At 41.0% G+C, this 15,352-nt stretch overlaps 1 protein-coding gene across 4 annotated transcripts in view; it reads left to right on the top strand.

Annotated features, from left to right (window-relative positions):
• Window positions 1-15,352, top strand: part of EML6 (EMAP like 6) — a 275,731-nt gene that overhangs the window by 205,550 nt on the left and 54,829 nt on the right. For all 4 annotated transcript variants that reach the window (XR_013526605.1, XM_035272567.3, XM_078349319.1 and 1 more), the window contains 4 exons: window positions 1,197-1,338; window positions 4,652-4,804; window positions 4,979-5,110; window positions 12,476-12,564. Coding sequence is in view for 3 of the 4 variants with exons in the window: in XM_035272567.3 (XP_035128458.1) it covers window positions 1,197-1,338; window positions 4,652-4,804; window positions 4,979-5,110; window positions 12,476-12,564 (516 nt within the window). In the remaining variant the exon portion in view is untranslated. The remainder of the gene's footprint in view (window positions 1-1,196; window positions 1,339-4,651; window positions 4,805-4,978; window positions 5,111-12,475; window positions 12,565-15,352) is intronic.

Genomic DNA, 15,352 nt, shown 5'->3' with positions numbered 1-15,352 from the left:
AAGAGAAGAAAACTAGAAAACTGAGGATATAGGGTTTTCTACATCCAATAAATTCCAAATCCAATAAATTCAAAAACAATGTCTGTACCCTTCAACCCTCATTTTCTCATATTTGAATGTCAGCTGTATTTGGAACTTCACATCTTCTGCCAAATTACTGTCTTGCTCAAATAGCTTCTCAGTTAAATTGGAGTCATCCACTTTCTCTTTGGAAAGCCACCTGTTCCCCAAAGCATTCCAGCTACAAACACCTTTCAGATGCTTGTGCGTGGGCTTCCTTTTTGCTTTACTAAGCAAAGCCAAGCCTTTTTATAATTAGCCATTAAAAAGCAAAAATTCAGTAAACAGTTAATCTAGTCTGTTTTATTGTTCTAAAGCACTAATCTTTATACTGCATTATTGAGTGAAAAAATTGTGGGAATCTAATTCATTTTCTTGCTGTTAAGTGTTCATTTTAAAAAAAATTGCTGTATCCTAGTTACTATTCTAAGCTAGCCAAGTGTGTTTGTGTTAAGATGAAAGTATGTGGAATTGGTCCAGTGCTTGTTAAGCACCTTTCAGTTTTTGATGTTCGTTGTTGGCACATGAACAGACCAATTTGTGAACACATGCGGAACCTGAGCTATGCCGAGAACACTTGAAATGAAAATTTAGCTTTCTTGAGCTCTCCTGTGCCGAATGCTGCATATTCAAAGGACTAAAATTGCATACATAATGCGAATTTGCTGTTCAATTCCACTGGCATGAATGGGTGGTACCTGCATGTTTTAGAATATGATTTAATTGAAGGAAGTGGTTTGTGTCCTTGCGATTAAGCTGCTTTACTAGGAGGGTACATAAATACTATGTTTATTTAGTATCAATCAGCAGGATACAAAGGAGGCATTTCACCATTTACCTAGATGTTTACAAATGGAAAGATGTTTGGCATCCTATAAACAAAACCAATAAGGCATGAGTTCGTGTTTTGCTTTGCAATTGACTGATTCACCATCATGTACGTCTAGCTATAGATTCCAGTTCAAATGAGAGAATTATTTGGGGTGATCATTTTGGTTTAAGGAACCTCAAAGTGTGTTTATTCCAGTTTGTACCTGTTAGGGCTACTCTTGGACGGAACATGCAGCCCCAGACTAGAGAAGGGCTAGGCAAACAGCATCACTGGAGTTCATGTTGCCCCTTCTCCTCTCCCACAGGGGCACATGGAAGGAGAAGTGTGGGGGTTGGCAGCTCACCCTCTCCTGCCCATCTGTGCAACAGTGAGTGATGATAAAACACTCCGCATCTGGGAACTGTCCGCCCAGCACCGTATGCTGGCAGTACGGAAACTCAAGAAAGGTACATAACACCACCTTCCACATCTGTCAGAGTATTTACAAGTAACAGAATGTGTCAGCTTTATTCACTCATTTAATTAATATTTACTGTTTGTACCTGTTATATGCCCCCAAATATGCTGGGCAATGGGAATTTTATATTGGTTGCTACAGTCATAACTAAGCACATGTAGAATTCTTCCAGAAGACTGGCCTAATCCAGCTCCATTTTTCACTTCATTTTCCTTGCACTGCACAGACACTTGCCACCTGGGGGCAATATGTCCTTCCTCTTCTCATTGAGAGCTGTGGCAGTCAGTTGAAATGCATCAGCTTCTAAAGAATGCTATTTATTTTCTGACTAATGGTCTCCAGAACTTACTTTATTACTTGAAAACAAATGTTAATTATATAGAAAAATAATACTTAAGAAATGAGTAAATACATACTGAACACCTATATGCACTAGAACTAAGAGGTGTACTGAGGTACAAATCCAGCAAACATTTATTAAGTGGCTTCTGTGTGGCACGAACGCAGGATCCCATGATGAATGGTCCCATCTCTAGTGTGAGAGATGGACAGGGCTCAAACAGAGTCCCAGCAACAGGAATGTGTCCCATTCAAATTGGGTAATTCGAGGAGTCTTTAAAATGAGACTGTTTATAAAGGGATGGGGCAGGTGTAAGGAAATGACCAAGGTAGTGCAGCACTATGCAGCTAGTAGCAATGGCCTTTCTCACTAGCCCTGGGCATGGAGAGGCAGGAGGAGGGGACAATTGCTGCAACCTGGAATGTGAGAGCATGTGAGAGGGCAGACTGAGAGGAGCCACAACTGTTAGCCAAGGGACTCTGCCAGCATGCAGTGACCCTGTGGGAAGCAGCCAGGGAAATAAATGGCCCAGCCTCCCTATCCTTCCTCCATCTCGCTAGTCTCCCACCCATGCTACCCCTTGGCCTAACTAAACCAGAAACAGAGGACAAGGGAGCCCATTGACGCTGTCCATGCAGGCCAGCTTCAGGCACAGAGCAGGGTGCACAAGGGCAAAAAGGGGACGTGGAAGGACAAACTGAAGATATTTGGCATTAAGTACCTTGGAGGCTCAGAGGAGATCTACTGCCTGGAACTGCTTCATCAGGGGAGGTGATGAGAGCTGAGGCTTGAAGGATCTGTAAAAGTTCTTAAGACGGAAGGAAGAGATTGGGGTCTGGCCCTAAAGTACTTGTACTGAGTAATTCTATAAGCAGACATGAGATGTGAGGATTGTATTCTAGGGTAATGAATAAAAGTGTCAAAACAGTAGTAACAATAGTGACGGTGGCCACTATGGCTGAGCCAGCAACTGTGCCGGCTCTTCCCATGTGGTCTTTGTAGGAACCCCATGAGTAAGGCTGTTATTATTACCACTTACAGCTCAGAAAACTGAGGCACAGGGAGCTTAATTAGTTTGCACAGTTAGTAGGTAATGGAACCAAATTGAAACCCATGCAGTGTGACTCTGAGAACACAGCTATGGCCACTGCTTGACTCTGTCTCCCTCTGCCATGCCGCCTCTCTTTACACTGGACCCCTTGGAATTGGTAAATGGTGGAGGCAGGATTTCCCAAATCTAAATCCAAAGCCCATGCTCTTAATCACTACAAGAGGGAATTATCTTGGCCACTAGATTGTATTGGGGGAATGATAGGCCAGGTCCCCACTGTGGAGGACTTGAATGTCAGTCAACAGACTTTATTCCCTAGGTTAAAAATTAGTTGAAAAGAACAACTATTGGCCCATCTTAGATAGGATAACTATTTAACCCAGTTTACCCCTGTTGTTCTGGTATGATTATTAGTAGTTTTCCTTTCACTCTCATATGTGTCTTGGTCTGTACGATAGATTGTGGTTAATCTCATCTTGATGACGTTCTTCAAGGGCAGGTTGTAGTTTTATTGTCTAAGTACTGGAACACCAGGCTCATACTAAGTGAATGGATGAATAAATATGGAATTTAGATGAGTAAATTTAAAGTTTTGGGTATGAATATAGCTTTCAGCATACCACGAACAGAGGAGCTGGTAGAGATGCTCGGTACTAAATGCGCTGGCACAAGGCTACCTGGCTGTTCTGTCCATGGGGCTGTGCTTCCAACTTTTGACAATAAAAATGGTGGCAGAGGGTAGGCATGTTCCTAAGTAGGTTTCCTTTTAGATATACCTTTGCAAAGTCCATGCTCCTGATTCAGCAATGTCTTTGTGACCCTACAAAGCAGTAGAAACATGGCTCATGCAGCACCATCACCCTAGTGCCAATTAGTTTTCCAGATACCCCTCAAGAGAATGTTCTGATTCCATTCTTCCCATGACAGAAGAGGCAGGATCTTTCTCCTCTAGAGTTAAGCATTACAATCCATGGATCAGAGAATTGGAGCAACTAAAAGAATGAGGTCCTCTAAAGCAAGTTTTATGTAAGGTGTAATATTTTAAAAATGGTTTATGGAAATTTTACTTTAGAACTCCAATTCTTAAATATTACCTCTTTTCTTGGCAGTAAAGATACTGGTTATATTAACCCTATACTCCTTTTCACCATTTACCCCACTTATCTTTTGAAAACCCCAGGTACTTAAATACTCTTAAGTGAATGAATAAACCTCATGGAAGTTGAAAATGTATTTTTGTTATTATGATCATTGTCCTTAGAGTTAGGGAGAAGAGATGTTTCATTTGATTTACTTGAGGCAGGGTCTCCCTCTGTCATCCAGGCTGGAGTGCTGTGACGTGATGATCACTACTCACTGCATCCTCTGCCTCCCAAGCTCAAGCGATCCTTCCATCTCGGCTTCTGAATAGTTGGGACCACAGGCATGTGCCACTATGCCTGGCTAATTTTTGGTTTTTTTGTAGAGATGGGGTTTTGCTATGTTGCCCAGACTGGTCTTGAACTCCAGAGCTCAAGGAACCCACCTGACTCTGCCTCCCAAGGTGCTGGGATTACAGGCATGAGCCACTGCACCCAGCATTTTTCTGTATTTTTTTGTAGAGGTGCGCTCTTGCCTCCCCAAAAAATAACTTTCCAACTAATTTTTAACCTAGGAAATGTTGCCCAGGCTGGTCTTGCACTCCTGGGCTCAAGAGATCTGCCCAAATGTTGGGATTACAGGCATGAGCCACTGCACCCAGCCAAGAGATGTCTTAAATTATGAAGTTTTAGTCCTCACAACTGTAGTGTTGATTTAAAGCAGTCACGTGTCCATGTGTAATGCACATCATCAGATTTCTTCACCTCTTCGTGTGGTTTGCTTGACAGTGAAGTTTTGGCTAATAAGTGTTCTTTGCGGATTCTTTTGTAGGTGGAAGATGCTGTGCCTTTTCCCCTGATGGGAAAGCCTTAGCAGTTGGCTTGAATGATGGGAGTTTCCTGGTTGTAAATGCTGACACTGTTGAAGACATGGTCTCTTTCCATCACAGAAAAGAAATGATCTCTGATATTAAGTTTTCAAAAGGTGAAGACAACAGCAGATACTTTTTAAAATAGCACAGTCTTGGGATAAAAAATTACAAGAATGGACTATTTCAAATGTTTCTTTGACTGTTTCCCCACTTTTAAAATGCTAAGTTCCTGAAAGTAAATTCCTATATAAAATGCTTTGTTGTTAACCCCACACTTTTCTTTATAGAAACGGGAAAATACCTTGCCGTGGCATCCCATGATAATTTTGTGGATATTTACAACGTACTTACAAGCAAAAGGATTGGCATCTGTAAAGGTGCTTCTAGTTATATTACACACATTGACTGGGACTCTAGAGGTAAAGTATGTTGCAGCTTTTAAAACAGAATTTCTGTGTTTAAAAAAATGTCCATGTATGCATTGTTTCTAGATAGAATGGCAGTTGAGTATTAGAAATGGGGAGGGGGAACCCCATAATAATATAAAAGGCTGTGATTTTACAACGCAGCTGCTAACATTTTGAATACTTTTCCCATCTTTTTATGCTTATGATTGTTATGGTCACTATTCAAGCCATTGAGTTTTAACCATTCCATGGTTAAAGATGCATGATGGCTTTTGTTATCACAGCAAGCCACCACGTCACCTTTAGTTGGGTGTGCTTTCCCCTTGTCTTGGGTTTCCTCCTCCTCCTCCTCCTCCTCCTCCTCCTCCTCCTCCTCCTCCCCCCCCTCCTCCTCCTCCTCCTCCTCCTCCTCCTCCTCCTCCTCCTCCTCCTCCTCCTCCTCCTCCTCCTCCTCGCTGGTTTCCCTTTTCCAACCAAAGCTCCACCTCTTGGAGAACTGCCCAAAAAGACTCAAGCAATTTTCCTCCTCCAGCAGGGGTAGAAATGTACATTCAGCTTGCCTAAAGTTATCTGCTCTATAAAACTCCCAGCCTACTCCCAACTCCTCCAAGTCATGCCCACGAATGCCATGAGGATTTGTCTATATAATGAATTTAGCTTTTATGGTATTGCAAAGTCTTAAGCTAGCAAATGTGGAGGCTCTGGAAGTGAGTAAGTCATGGTTCCTGGTCCCTGTGGAGTTTATAAGTGAGTGAGGGAGACATACGTGTCCATAAATAATACAAGAGTACAAAGTGGGTACCGTGTGAGTAAGCAGCAGTGAGTCACAGGGGGGTGGTGAGCAGGGACTCAGAATGGGCCACAGCAGTGTTCAGTACCTAGGATGGAACATCACACTATAGGGTGAGTCACTTGTAAATCCTGTCCTTAAGACTCGGCTGATATTAAGGGTCTGGAGCAGGCACTTGGGAATGGGCAGCATTCCTGCCTTCAGAGAAGTTGTAGTCCACTGTGGTAGAAAAGCACCAAGCCCAGTGTATGCTCTGAGGGAAAGCTTCTAGCGGGTAATCCATGGAGCCTTTGTAAAAGGGAGTGACCTTTGAGGTTGATCTTGAGAGATGCAGAGAAATCTGCCAGATACTGAAATCAAGGAAGAGCCATTCCTGGCAAAAGGAATACAGCAAATGAAGAGCGAAGGTGGGAAGATCCAGAAATAGAAGTGCTGAGTGGCTGAGGGTGTGAAGGGAGGGGAATGTGGAGAGGCAGGCTGGGACGGAGCGGAGGTTCACGCCGAACTGTGCCCCTAGGTCCTGGGGACTCTGAGGCATCTGGAGTGGGCCATTCCCTCCCATCTTGGGGAGAAGTGAGCCTGGGTTTGGAGCAACTCAAATTAGGAGAAAGATGATGGAGACCTCAGCCAAAAAGGTTATTTCAGAGACACCAGAACCTCTTTTTTTTCAAGTATTTTTTGGGGTAGTGGCCGTAGACCCAGTCTTGGAAACTCTGCCAGGCAGGTATTTAGTTGTAGCTGTACTCACCACACTGGAATCTGGACTTTATTTCAGCTTTACAACATTCAGCGGTTTTATACAGCACAGTAGCTAGAGAAGAAAGCATGCAATTCATTGCATTTATACAAGGTACAAGGGCAAAGGGATATCAGATAAATCCTTTTCATGTCAGGGCAGTGCCGAATGGCCACAGTGCCAAGGGCTAGACCGGCATTTATGACCAGGAAGAGCACTGTGAGTTATCTAGGAACTGGTGAGGCTGATGAAAGCAGCTGCTTCTCAGACCCATCTTTGATAGTCTCTCTCTCTCTCTTTTTTTTTTTCTGAAGCGGTGATTTCTCCCTATTTATTATCTTGCTATTCTTTTGCCAGGTATAATAGGGTCTGATTGTTTAGAAACTCTCTCTCTCTCTCTCTCTCTCTCTCTCTCTCTCTCTCTCTCTCTCTCTACCTGATACAGTATGTGAAATCCTACCATTCAATAACTATTAGGGGTTAAAACCCATTATTGTTTCTATTAGAAAGTGGAGAGTCAAGAGAAAAGAGGGCATATAAAGAGTAAATTTCAACTGGGAAGATTTCTTAAGAATTATTTTAGTTATAAAATACAATAAATTTACCATCTTAACCGTTTTTTAAGTGTACAGTTCAGCGACATTAAGGACGTTCACACTGGTGTGCAGCCATCACCACCTCCATCTCAGAACTCTTTTCATCTTGTAAAACTGAAACTCTATTCCCATTAAATAACTTCATTTCCCCGACTCCTGGCAACCATCGTTCTACTTCCTGTCTCTGAATTTAACCACTCTAGGTACCTTATATAAGTGGAATCATACAGTATTTGTCTTTTTGTAATGAGCTTATTCCACTTAGCATAATGTCCTCAAGATTCATTCATGTTGTAGCCTGTGTCAGAATTTCCTTCAAGACTGAATTTTATGTATAGACCATATTTTGCTTATCTGTTTATCTGTTGATGGGCACCTGTGTTGCGGCCACATTTCTGCCATTGTGAATGATGCTGCTATGAACGTGGATCTACACATATATCTTCAAAACCCTGCTTTCAAGTCTTTGAGGTATATACCTAAGGGTGTAATTGCTGAATCATATGGTAGTCCTATTTTTAATTTTTTTGAGGAACTACTATACTGTTTCCCATAGAGCTCTACCATTTTATTTTCCCACCAATAGTACACAGGGTTCAAATTTCTCTACATCCTTGCCAAAGCGTATTTTATGTGTTTATTTTGATAGTACTTGTCCTAATGGGTGTGAAATGTGTCTCATTGTGAGTTTCATTTGCATTTAGGGAGCTAGTTGGTTTGTTTGTTCTTAATTCTGCAAATGTAAAGAGAAGTACATCCCAGATAGAAAACACACAATCTCAGCCAGGATTGGGGGATGCTGCTATGGAGGGGTCAGGGGGAAGGTCTGTGTAAAGTCCCTCAATGTGAAGCCATCACTTGGTGGGAAAAAAAGCAAACCTCCGTATCCCCATAGTTCTGCCCAAGGCCAGCCTCCTAGAGCTCAGGATGCTGGAGAGGGCACTGGGAGTGAGGAGGAGAAGGGTGGAATCAAAGGTCATTGAACAGCCACCTTGCCTCTCATCTTAATGGTCCCTTCAGTCAGGTGAGGGGGTGGGGCCAAGTGCGTTCTGTGGATTGAGAGTAGTAGAGACACTTGTGATTCTTGGGGAGGAGTTACACCTTCTGGAGAATAAGAGCAAGTTTGCCTGTGAATCTTCCCTGATCTAACTCCACTAGCCATGAGACATGTGTCATCCTGATATTCCTGCATTCCTGACATCCCAGTCCCCAAAATGCCTGCTCTCGAGAATGTGCCATGCTGCCTCAAGACCAGCCTAGCTTTCACAGCAGGGGCTTCCAGGGTCTGGCAGGGTTGAGGGCAGAATTTAGAAGCAGGGATCCATTTCATGGCTTTGATCCTGTCGAAAATAGTGACAGCATTTGCCAGAGCCAGCTGGCTTATCAGGGGCGGGGATGGCACGGCCGCCAGCCTCAGCAGCCTCTTGTGCCCATGGCAACTACAGGTCCTTGGAAAACCAAAAAGTGCATTGGGGTTTTACAGTAACATCAGCTACCCCTGAATGAAAGCTCCGGCATGGAATGCTTGAGAAAGAAAGGATATTTTCTGGATGCTATAAGTTCATTTCTAGAAATAAGCTATAAATCTTTTACAAATTAACAATTTGAAGGCTGGGTGCAGCGGCTCATGCCCGTAATCTCAACACTTTGGGAGGCTGAGCTGGGCCACCTGAGGTCAGGAGTTCAAGACAAGCCTAGCCAACATGGTGAAACCCCATCTCTACTAAAAATAAAAAAATCAGCCGAGTGTTTTGGTGGGTGCCTGTAATTTCAGCTACTCGGGAGACTGAGGCAGGAGAATCTCTTAAATGATGGAGTCAGAGATTGCTGTGAGCCAAGATTGTGCCACTATACCCCAGCCTGGGTGACAGAATGAGACTCTGTCTCAAAAAAACCAAACCACAACAAAAAAACCAACTTGAGCCATAATAGGACATTTCATTCCCATTTTCATTGCAAATGGCCTGATATTTGGTACACTTAGTGCCAATGCTGGAATTATTCTAACTTGTAAATTATGTAGCAGCTGGGATGATGTATGTGGATCACTTTATGGGTTGCAAAGCTCTATGGTACCTGCAGGATGTGCGATTTAAGGACATGGGTGTCTTTCAGTTTTTAATCTGTGTGAGCAGATATTTTCAGTGAATAAAAATGTGATTCTGAAAGAATAGGGTTACTGTTAGTCAAGAGCAAATGCATTAAACAGTTTTTGTTCTTACTTCTGCTCCTTATTCTCAGAATATTTCAGTGGTTTTACACACACACACACACACACACACACACACACACACACATATCTGTATTATACATACAGAGCACCAGGCAGAGAGAAAAAGGAGTGGTGACCTAAATATTGCCTCATGCTTAAAAAAATGTATTAATGGCAGTAAAGAAACTTCTGGTTAAAAAAAATACATACCCTTAATTATTCCTTCCTAACAGAAGAATAGCGTTTGGTTTGGTTTCTTTCATCTTCACATCCTTGATTGCAAAGAACAGAAACCCACTCATACAGCTTAATTTTTTTTTTTGAGACAGTGCCTCTATCACCCAGGTTGAATGCAGTGCCGTGATCTCAGATCACTGCAATCTCTGCCTCCCGAGCTCAAGAGATCATCTCACTTCGGCTTCCCAAGCAGCTGAGACCACAGGCACTGCCACCACACCAAGATAATTTTTTTTTTTTGTATGTTTAGTAGGGTGGGGTTTCACCATGTTGCCCAGGCTGGAAACCAGCTTAAATATTAAAATAATAATAAAACATGAGCTTATTGGAAAGATGTGGAGATATTTTTATAGACTCCAAGAGCAGGAAGCAACACCTGCCAAGGTACTGACTTTAGGAATGAACTAGAAAACATGCAGGAACCAAGCAAGCAGCCCCTCCCCCTCCTCTCCCACTCTCAGGCAGCTGGTCCAGCCTTCTGGGTCTTGTCTCTGCCTTTGACTCCTCTCTTTGCACAAGCAGGCTTTCTCTGCTTCATCTGCACATGGCCCAGTCTCAGCTGCTCCAGAACACCACCCACAGGCCCAAAATCCACATCTTATCCCGGTAGGCACCGGCTAAATCAGCCTCTCAGATTCCAATTTTCCAAAAGAGAGAATTTGATTACCCAGCCCAGTGTGTGTCTGGCCCCTTCTGGGTCAATGTCTGCCCCCAGAGCACAAATGTGACCACAGGGGCCGTTCTCAGGGAAGGGGCATGGACTAGTTGGGGACCCTACAAGCTGTCTACAATGCTACACAGCACTTCCGGTTCTTGTCTATATGTTTAGATTCTCAAATGTTTTAGCAATCATAAATTACCCCACTGAGAGATTTTTCTCCTTTTTGCTTTTAAGTGAAATATGGTCTTTGAAACTGTGATGTAAAGGGAGTTGTTGGAATTTATCTGAGGATTACAGTCCTCTGAATTCTTTTAGCATCTCATGGCCAAAAAATTGCCTAAAATTAGCCACATTCAAAGAATGTATTCGCTGAATCCTTTAACTGTTTGTCCACATGCTTTGTCATTTGCAGTCACTCTTGAGTGTCCTAAAACTAGAATTACTTTACGGATGTATTTAGTTCATCGGAAAAGTATTGGTCACTCATTTTCTTATAATTCTAAATAGCCAAAGGTAATTAACTCCCTTTTTTTCTTTGCTTACTTACATATATTCAGCTATAAAGTCAGAAGATGTGCCCATTTCACAGTATACGCTTTCAGATATATTTGCTCTGAGTCAAGGAAAAATCCCTTAATTACCATGTTATAATAAATTAGAAATGATTAAAGTTGTCAGTTTAGAAATGAGAGAACCTTATTTTTAGTTATCACATAGAAGCAGATATACAATTTAAGATTAGCCAAGCTAGGCTAGGTGTGGTGGCTCATGCCTGTAATCCCAGCATTTTGGGAGGCTGTGGTAGGCAGATCACCTGAGGTCAGGAGTTCAAGACTACCTTGGCCAACATGGCAAAACCTTGTCTCTACTAAAAATACAGTAGTTAGCTGGGCGTGGTGGGCACCTGTAAACCCAGCTACTCGGAAGCCTGAGGCAGGAGAATCGCTTGAACTTAAGAGGTGGGGGTTGTTGTAAACCAAGATTGCGCCACTGCATTCCAGCCTGGGCACACAGTGAGACTCCATCTCCTTCTCCCCCACCCCCCAAAAAAAGATTAGCCAAGCTAGATTTCAGATCAAGGTGGTGCATATTTAAATGGTAAAGAACACAGTCTAAACCAGAGTTATATTGGTATTATTTTTCTAAGAAAGCTATTTCAAGACTACTAAATATACATAGTTATGGGAAAAAGCAAGAGGAGAAATATTATGTATATGTATAGTGAATTATTTATAGGTAAAATAGTATGATGTCTGAAATTTGCTTCAAAATAATCTAGGGTGGAGGTTCATGAAACAGGGTTGCCTATGTGTTAACAACTGTTGAGGCTGGACAGTGGGCCTACAGGGGTTCCTGATACTCTTTTTCTATACATGTTTGAAATATTTTATAATTTTTTTTTAAAATGCTAAAAATACTGGAATGTATATATCTTGAGTCATTTATATTTTAAGCCTTACAAGATTGTTGCTGTTGTAGGAGGAGGATTAGGAAATCTAACCTTTTTTAACATCAAATGCAAGATTATAATTGTACATCAGACTGAAAGACTGTTTTTGCCCAACATTTTCTTTGGGGAAAGTCCTGGATTTCTTTTCAAATTTTCAAGTAAGACTGAAGGGTTGGGTAAAAATGAGCATTTATAGTTTGTTTTTTGTATTCTTTCTGTTTCTAAACTTTAAAGGCAAATTTAGAATTTAGACCTAAGTGAATGTGAATGAATGCTCACAATAAGGTTTTAACTTCTAATTGCTGTAATCTTCTAATGCCATAATTCTTGCCAACACAGTTTGCTGAGACGCAACTGGGAAAAAGAGGGGAAAGTTTATTTTTCTCAGGCTTTGAAAAACTGTAGTTATTTTCAATGCAACAGAGTAAAACATATCAAGCTTGATTCTTCTGTTACTTGAAGGATGTTTAAGGTCAAATTTGATGAAGTCCATATTCTAAAAATCACAGCTTGGGGTTTGTACCACATCATGTAATTGGCTGTACATCCCCTTCTGAATAATTCTAAATGTATTTACTCAATTTATGAGACTTTGATTAAAATGAATTAAAATGGTGACAGCCATGCTTCTCATTTTATAATAAGGAGATAAAGTCAGTGTTTAATTATTTCTCTACTTCATTCTATCATAACAGGAAAATTATTGCAAGTTAATTCAGGTGCCAAAGAACAACTATTTTTTGAAGCTCCAAGAGGCAAACGGCATGTAATAAGACCTTCAGAGGTAACAATCATACGTAAAACTTTCAAAAGAAATTTTGTGAAGTTTTAATATGTGCATTTTAATAAAACCTATCAACATTGACTAATATGGATTATATTTAGTATACCTTTAAGCTTGATCGTGTCTTAAATCTGATTGCTTACTCTGGTTTCCTGATTTCCAGTACATATGGATTTACTATGCCTGTGGTGTTGCAATATACAGTTCGTGCTCTGCTTAATTTTTCTCTGCCTGAAGACAATGAATAAGCTAACAACTCGGATGCCATACATTGCTTTTTCCATTTGACATTGTCATTTTGTGCAAAGCTTTTTATGAACATACATTTTGAAATATGTTTTCTCAATGTTTGTTTGTGATTATGAACATTATAATCTATAACAACAAAAATTTGAATAACAATAACAAAAATCATATATATATAACCTAATATATAATCTATCACAATAACAAACACTTTGTTATAATCTGTAACAATAACAAAAATTCTCTTTTGCCCAGACTGGAGTGCAGTGGTGCCATCTTGGCTTACTGCAACCTCCCCCTCCTGGGTTCATGCGATTCTCCCACCACAGCCTCCCAAGTAGCTGGGATTATAGGCACTTGCTCACCACACCTGGCTAATTTTTGTATTTTTTTTTTTTAATGAGTGGAGTAGAGATGGAGTTTCGTGATGTTGGCCAGGCTGGTCTTGAACTCCTGACCTCAGGTGATCTGCCCTCACCCCCCAAGGCCTCCCAAAGTGCTGAGATTACAGGTGTGAGCCACTGTGCCCAGCCTGAAAATTATTTTTTGAGACAAAAACAATCTGCAATCTGAGCATTCTAATTTATCAAACTGTTTTCTTTTTTCCACATTTCCTCATGTCCTTAGCTACATACATAATTTTTTAATTGTTTTAATTGTTTAATTGTTGAGTCAAAGCCTAAGTGAAATTTTTTGAATCCCTAAACTAACACCCTCTTGAAAGCTAGGTACCTTTTGTAGACAAGTACCTCTTTCAGGGTCTACACATAATGAGTCCTGGTCTAACAGTTGATGAAAGATGAGGAAACGTTGCTTCCTTAGAGGAAAAGGAGGTAAGGGTATACCACTGAGTGACAGGCATCTGCCTCTCCCTTGCTTCAGTTTGCCAGTATCTTAAACTGTCCCAGTATTGTAAGCCTCTCCCAAAGACATTTGGACACGTGTACATTTGCATTTTCATTGTAAAGGAAGTATATGTGTAGTGCTTAAAAAATATACATTGTTATAGATGATGGCATTGTATTAATGGAAATTGTTCACTCATAAATTTTGATCTCACTCCCCTCCCCAATTCTAATTTATTTGTCTCTGATTGGTCCTCTTTTTAACTCTTTTTATGGAGAAACTTCTATGGCCTTGAATAAGAGATATTTTTAATTATGTCATTCGTTTACTGGTCATTTGTTGGCTGTCAGGTACTTTATATATCCTTAGTTTTTATTTCATAATTTCAGCTTTTATTTTAAATTCAGGGGTACATGTGGGTTTGTTAGATGGGTCTGTTGTATGACACTGAGGATTGGTATACAAATGATTTCATTACCCAGGTAGTGAGCACAGAACAAGTAGATAGTGTTTTAGTCCTGGATGCCTCCTCTCTGCCCCTTCCCCAGCAGTCCCCACTGTCTATTGGGTACACACAGTCTATTGGGTACACACTACCTTTCTGACTGTGTGTACCCAATGCTTTTCTCTCACTTGTGAGAACATGCGGTATTTGGTTTTCTGTTCCTGCATTAATTCTCTTAATATAATCACCTCTAGCTTCATCAGTTTTTCTGCAAAGAACATGATTTTCTTATTTTTTATGGATGCACAGTATTGCATGGTGTGTATATTCCACATTTCGTTTATCCAGTCTGCCACTAATGGGCATCTTGGTTGATTCCATATCTTTGCTATTGTGAGTAGTGCTGTCATGAACATCTGAGTACATGTGTCTTTTGGTAGAACAATTAATTTTGCTTGGAGTATGTACTCAGTAATGGTATTACTGAGTAGAATGGGAGTTCTCTTTTCTTTTAAGTTCTTTGAGAAATTTCCAAACTGCTTTCCACAGAGGCTAAACTAATTTACATTCCCATCATTGAATAAGCATTCTCTTTTCTCTACAGCCTGGCCAGATTATGTTATTTTTTTACTTTTTTTTTTTTTTTTTCTGAGACAGAATCTCACTCTGTCACCCAGGCTGGAGTGTAGTGGTACAATCTGAGCTCACCGCAACCTCCACTTGGTGGTTCAAGCAATCCTCCTGCCTCAGCCTCCCAAGTAGCTGAGATTACAGGCATAAGCTACCATGCCCAGCTAATTTTTGTATTTTTAGTAGATACAGGGTTTCACCACATTGGTCAGACTGACCTTGATCCACCTGCCTCAGCTTCCCAAAGTGCTGGGATTACAGGCGCGAGCCACCATACCTGGCCTATTTTTCTATTTTTAGTAATAGAAATTCTGAATGGTGCGAGATGACATCTTGGGGTTTGATTTGCATTTCTCCAATGATTGATAATAAGTATTTTTTCACATTTGTTGGTGGCTTGTATGTTTTCTTTTGAGAAGTGTCTGTTCATATCTTTTGCCTGCTTTTTTCTTTTTTTCTTTTTAAGACAGGGTCTTGCTGTATCACCCAGGCTGGAGTGTACTGGCACCGTCATTGCTCACTGAGCCTCAACTTTCTGGGCTTACATGATCCTCCCGCCTCAGCATCCCAAGTAGCTGGGACTATTGATGCACACCACCATACCAAGCTAATTTTTGTATA

This window comes from Callithrix jacchus, chromosome 14 (assembly GCF_049354715.1).
Source record: "Callithrix jacchus isolate 240 chromosome 14, calJac240_pri, whole genome shotgun sequence".
NCBI lineage: Eukaryota > Metazoa > Chordata > Mammalia > Primates > Cebidae > Callithrix > Callithrix jacchus.
Note: the sequence above shows the minus strand (reverse complement) of the source record. Positions and strands in the feature narration are given on the sequence as shown.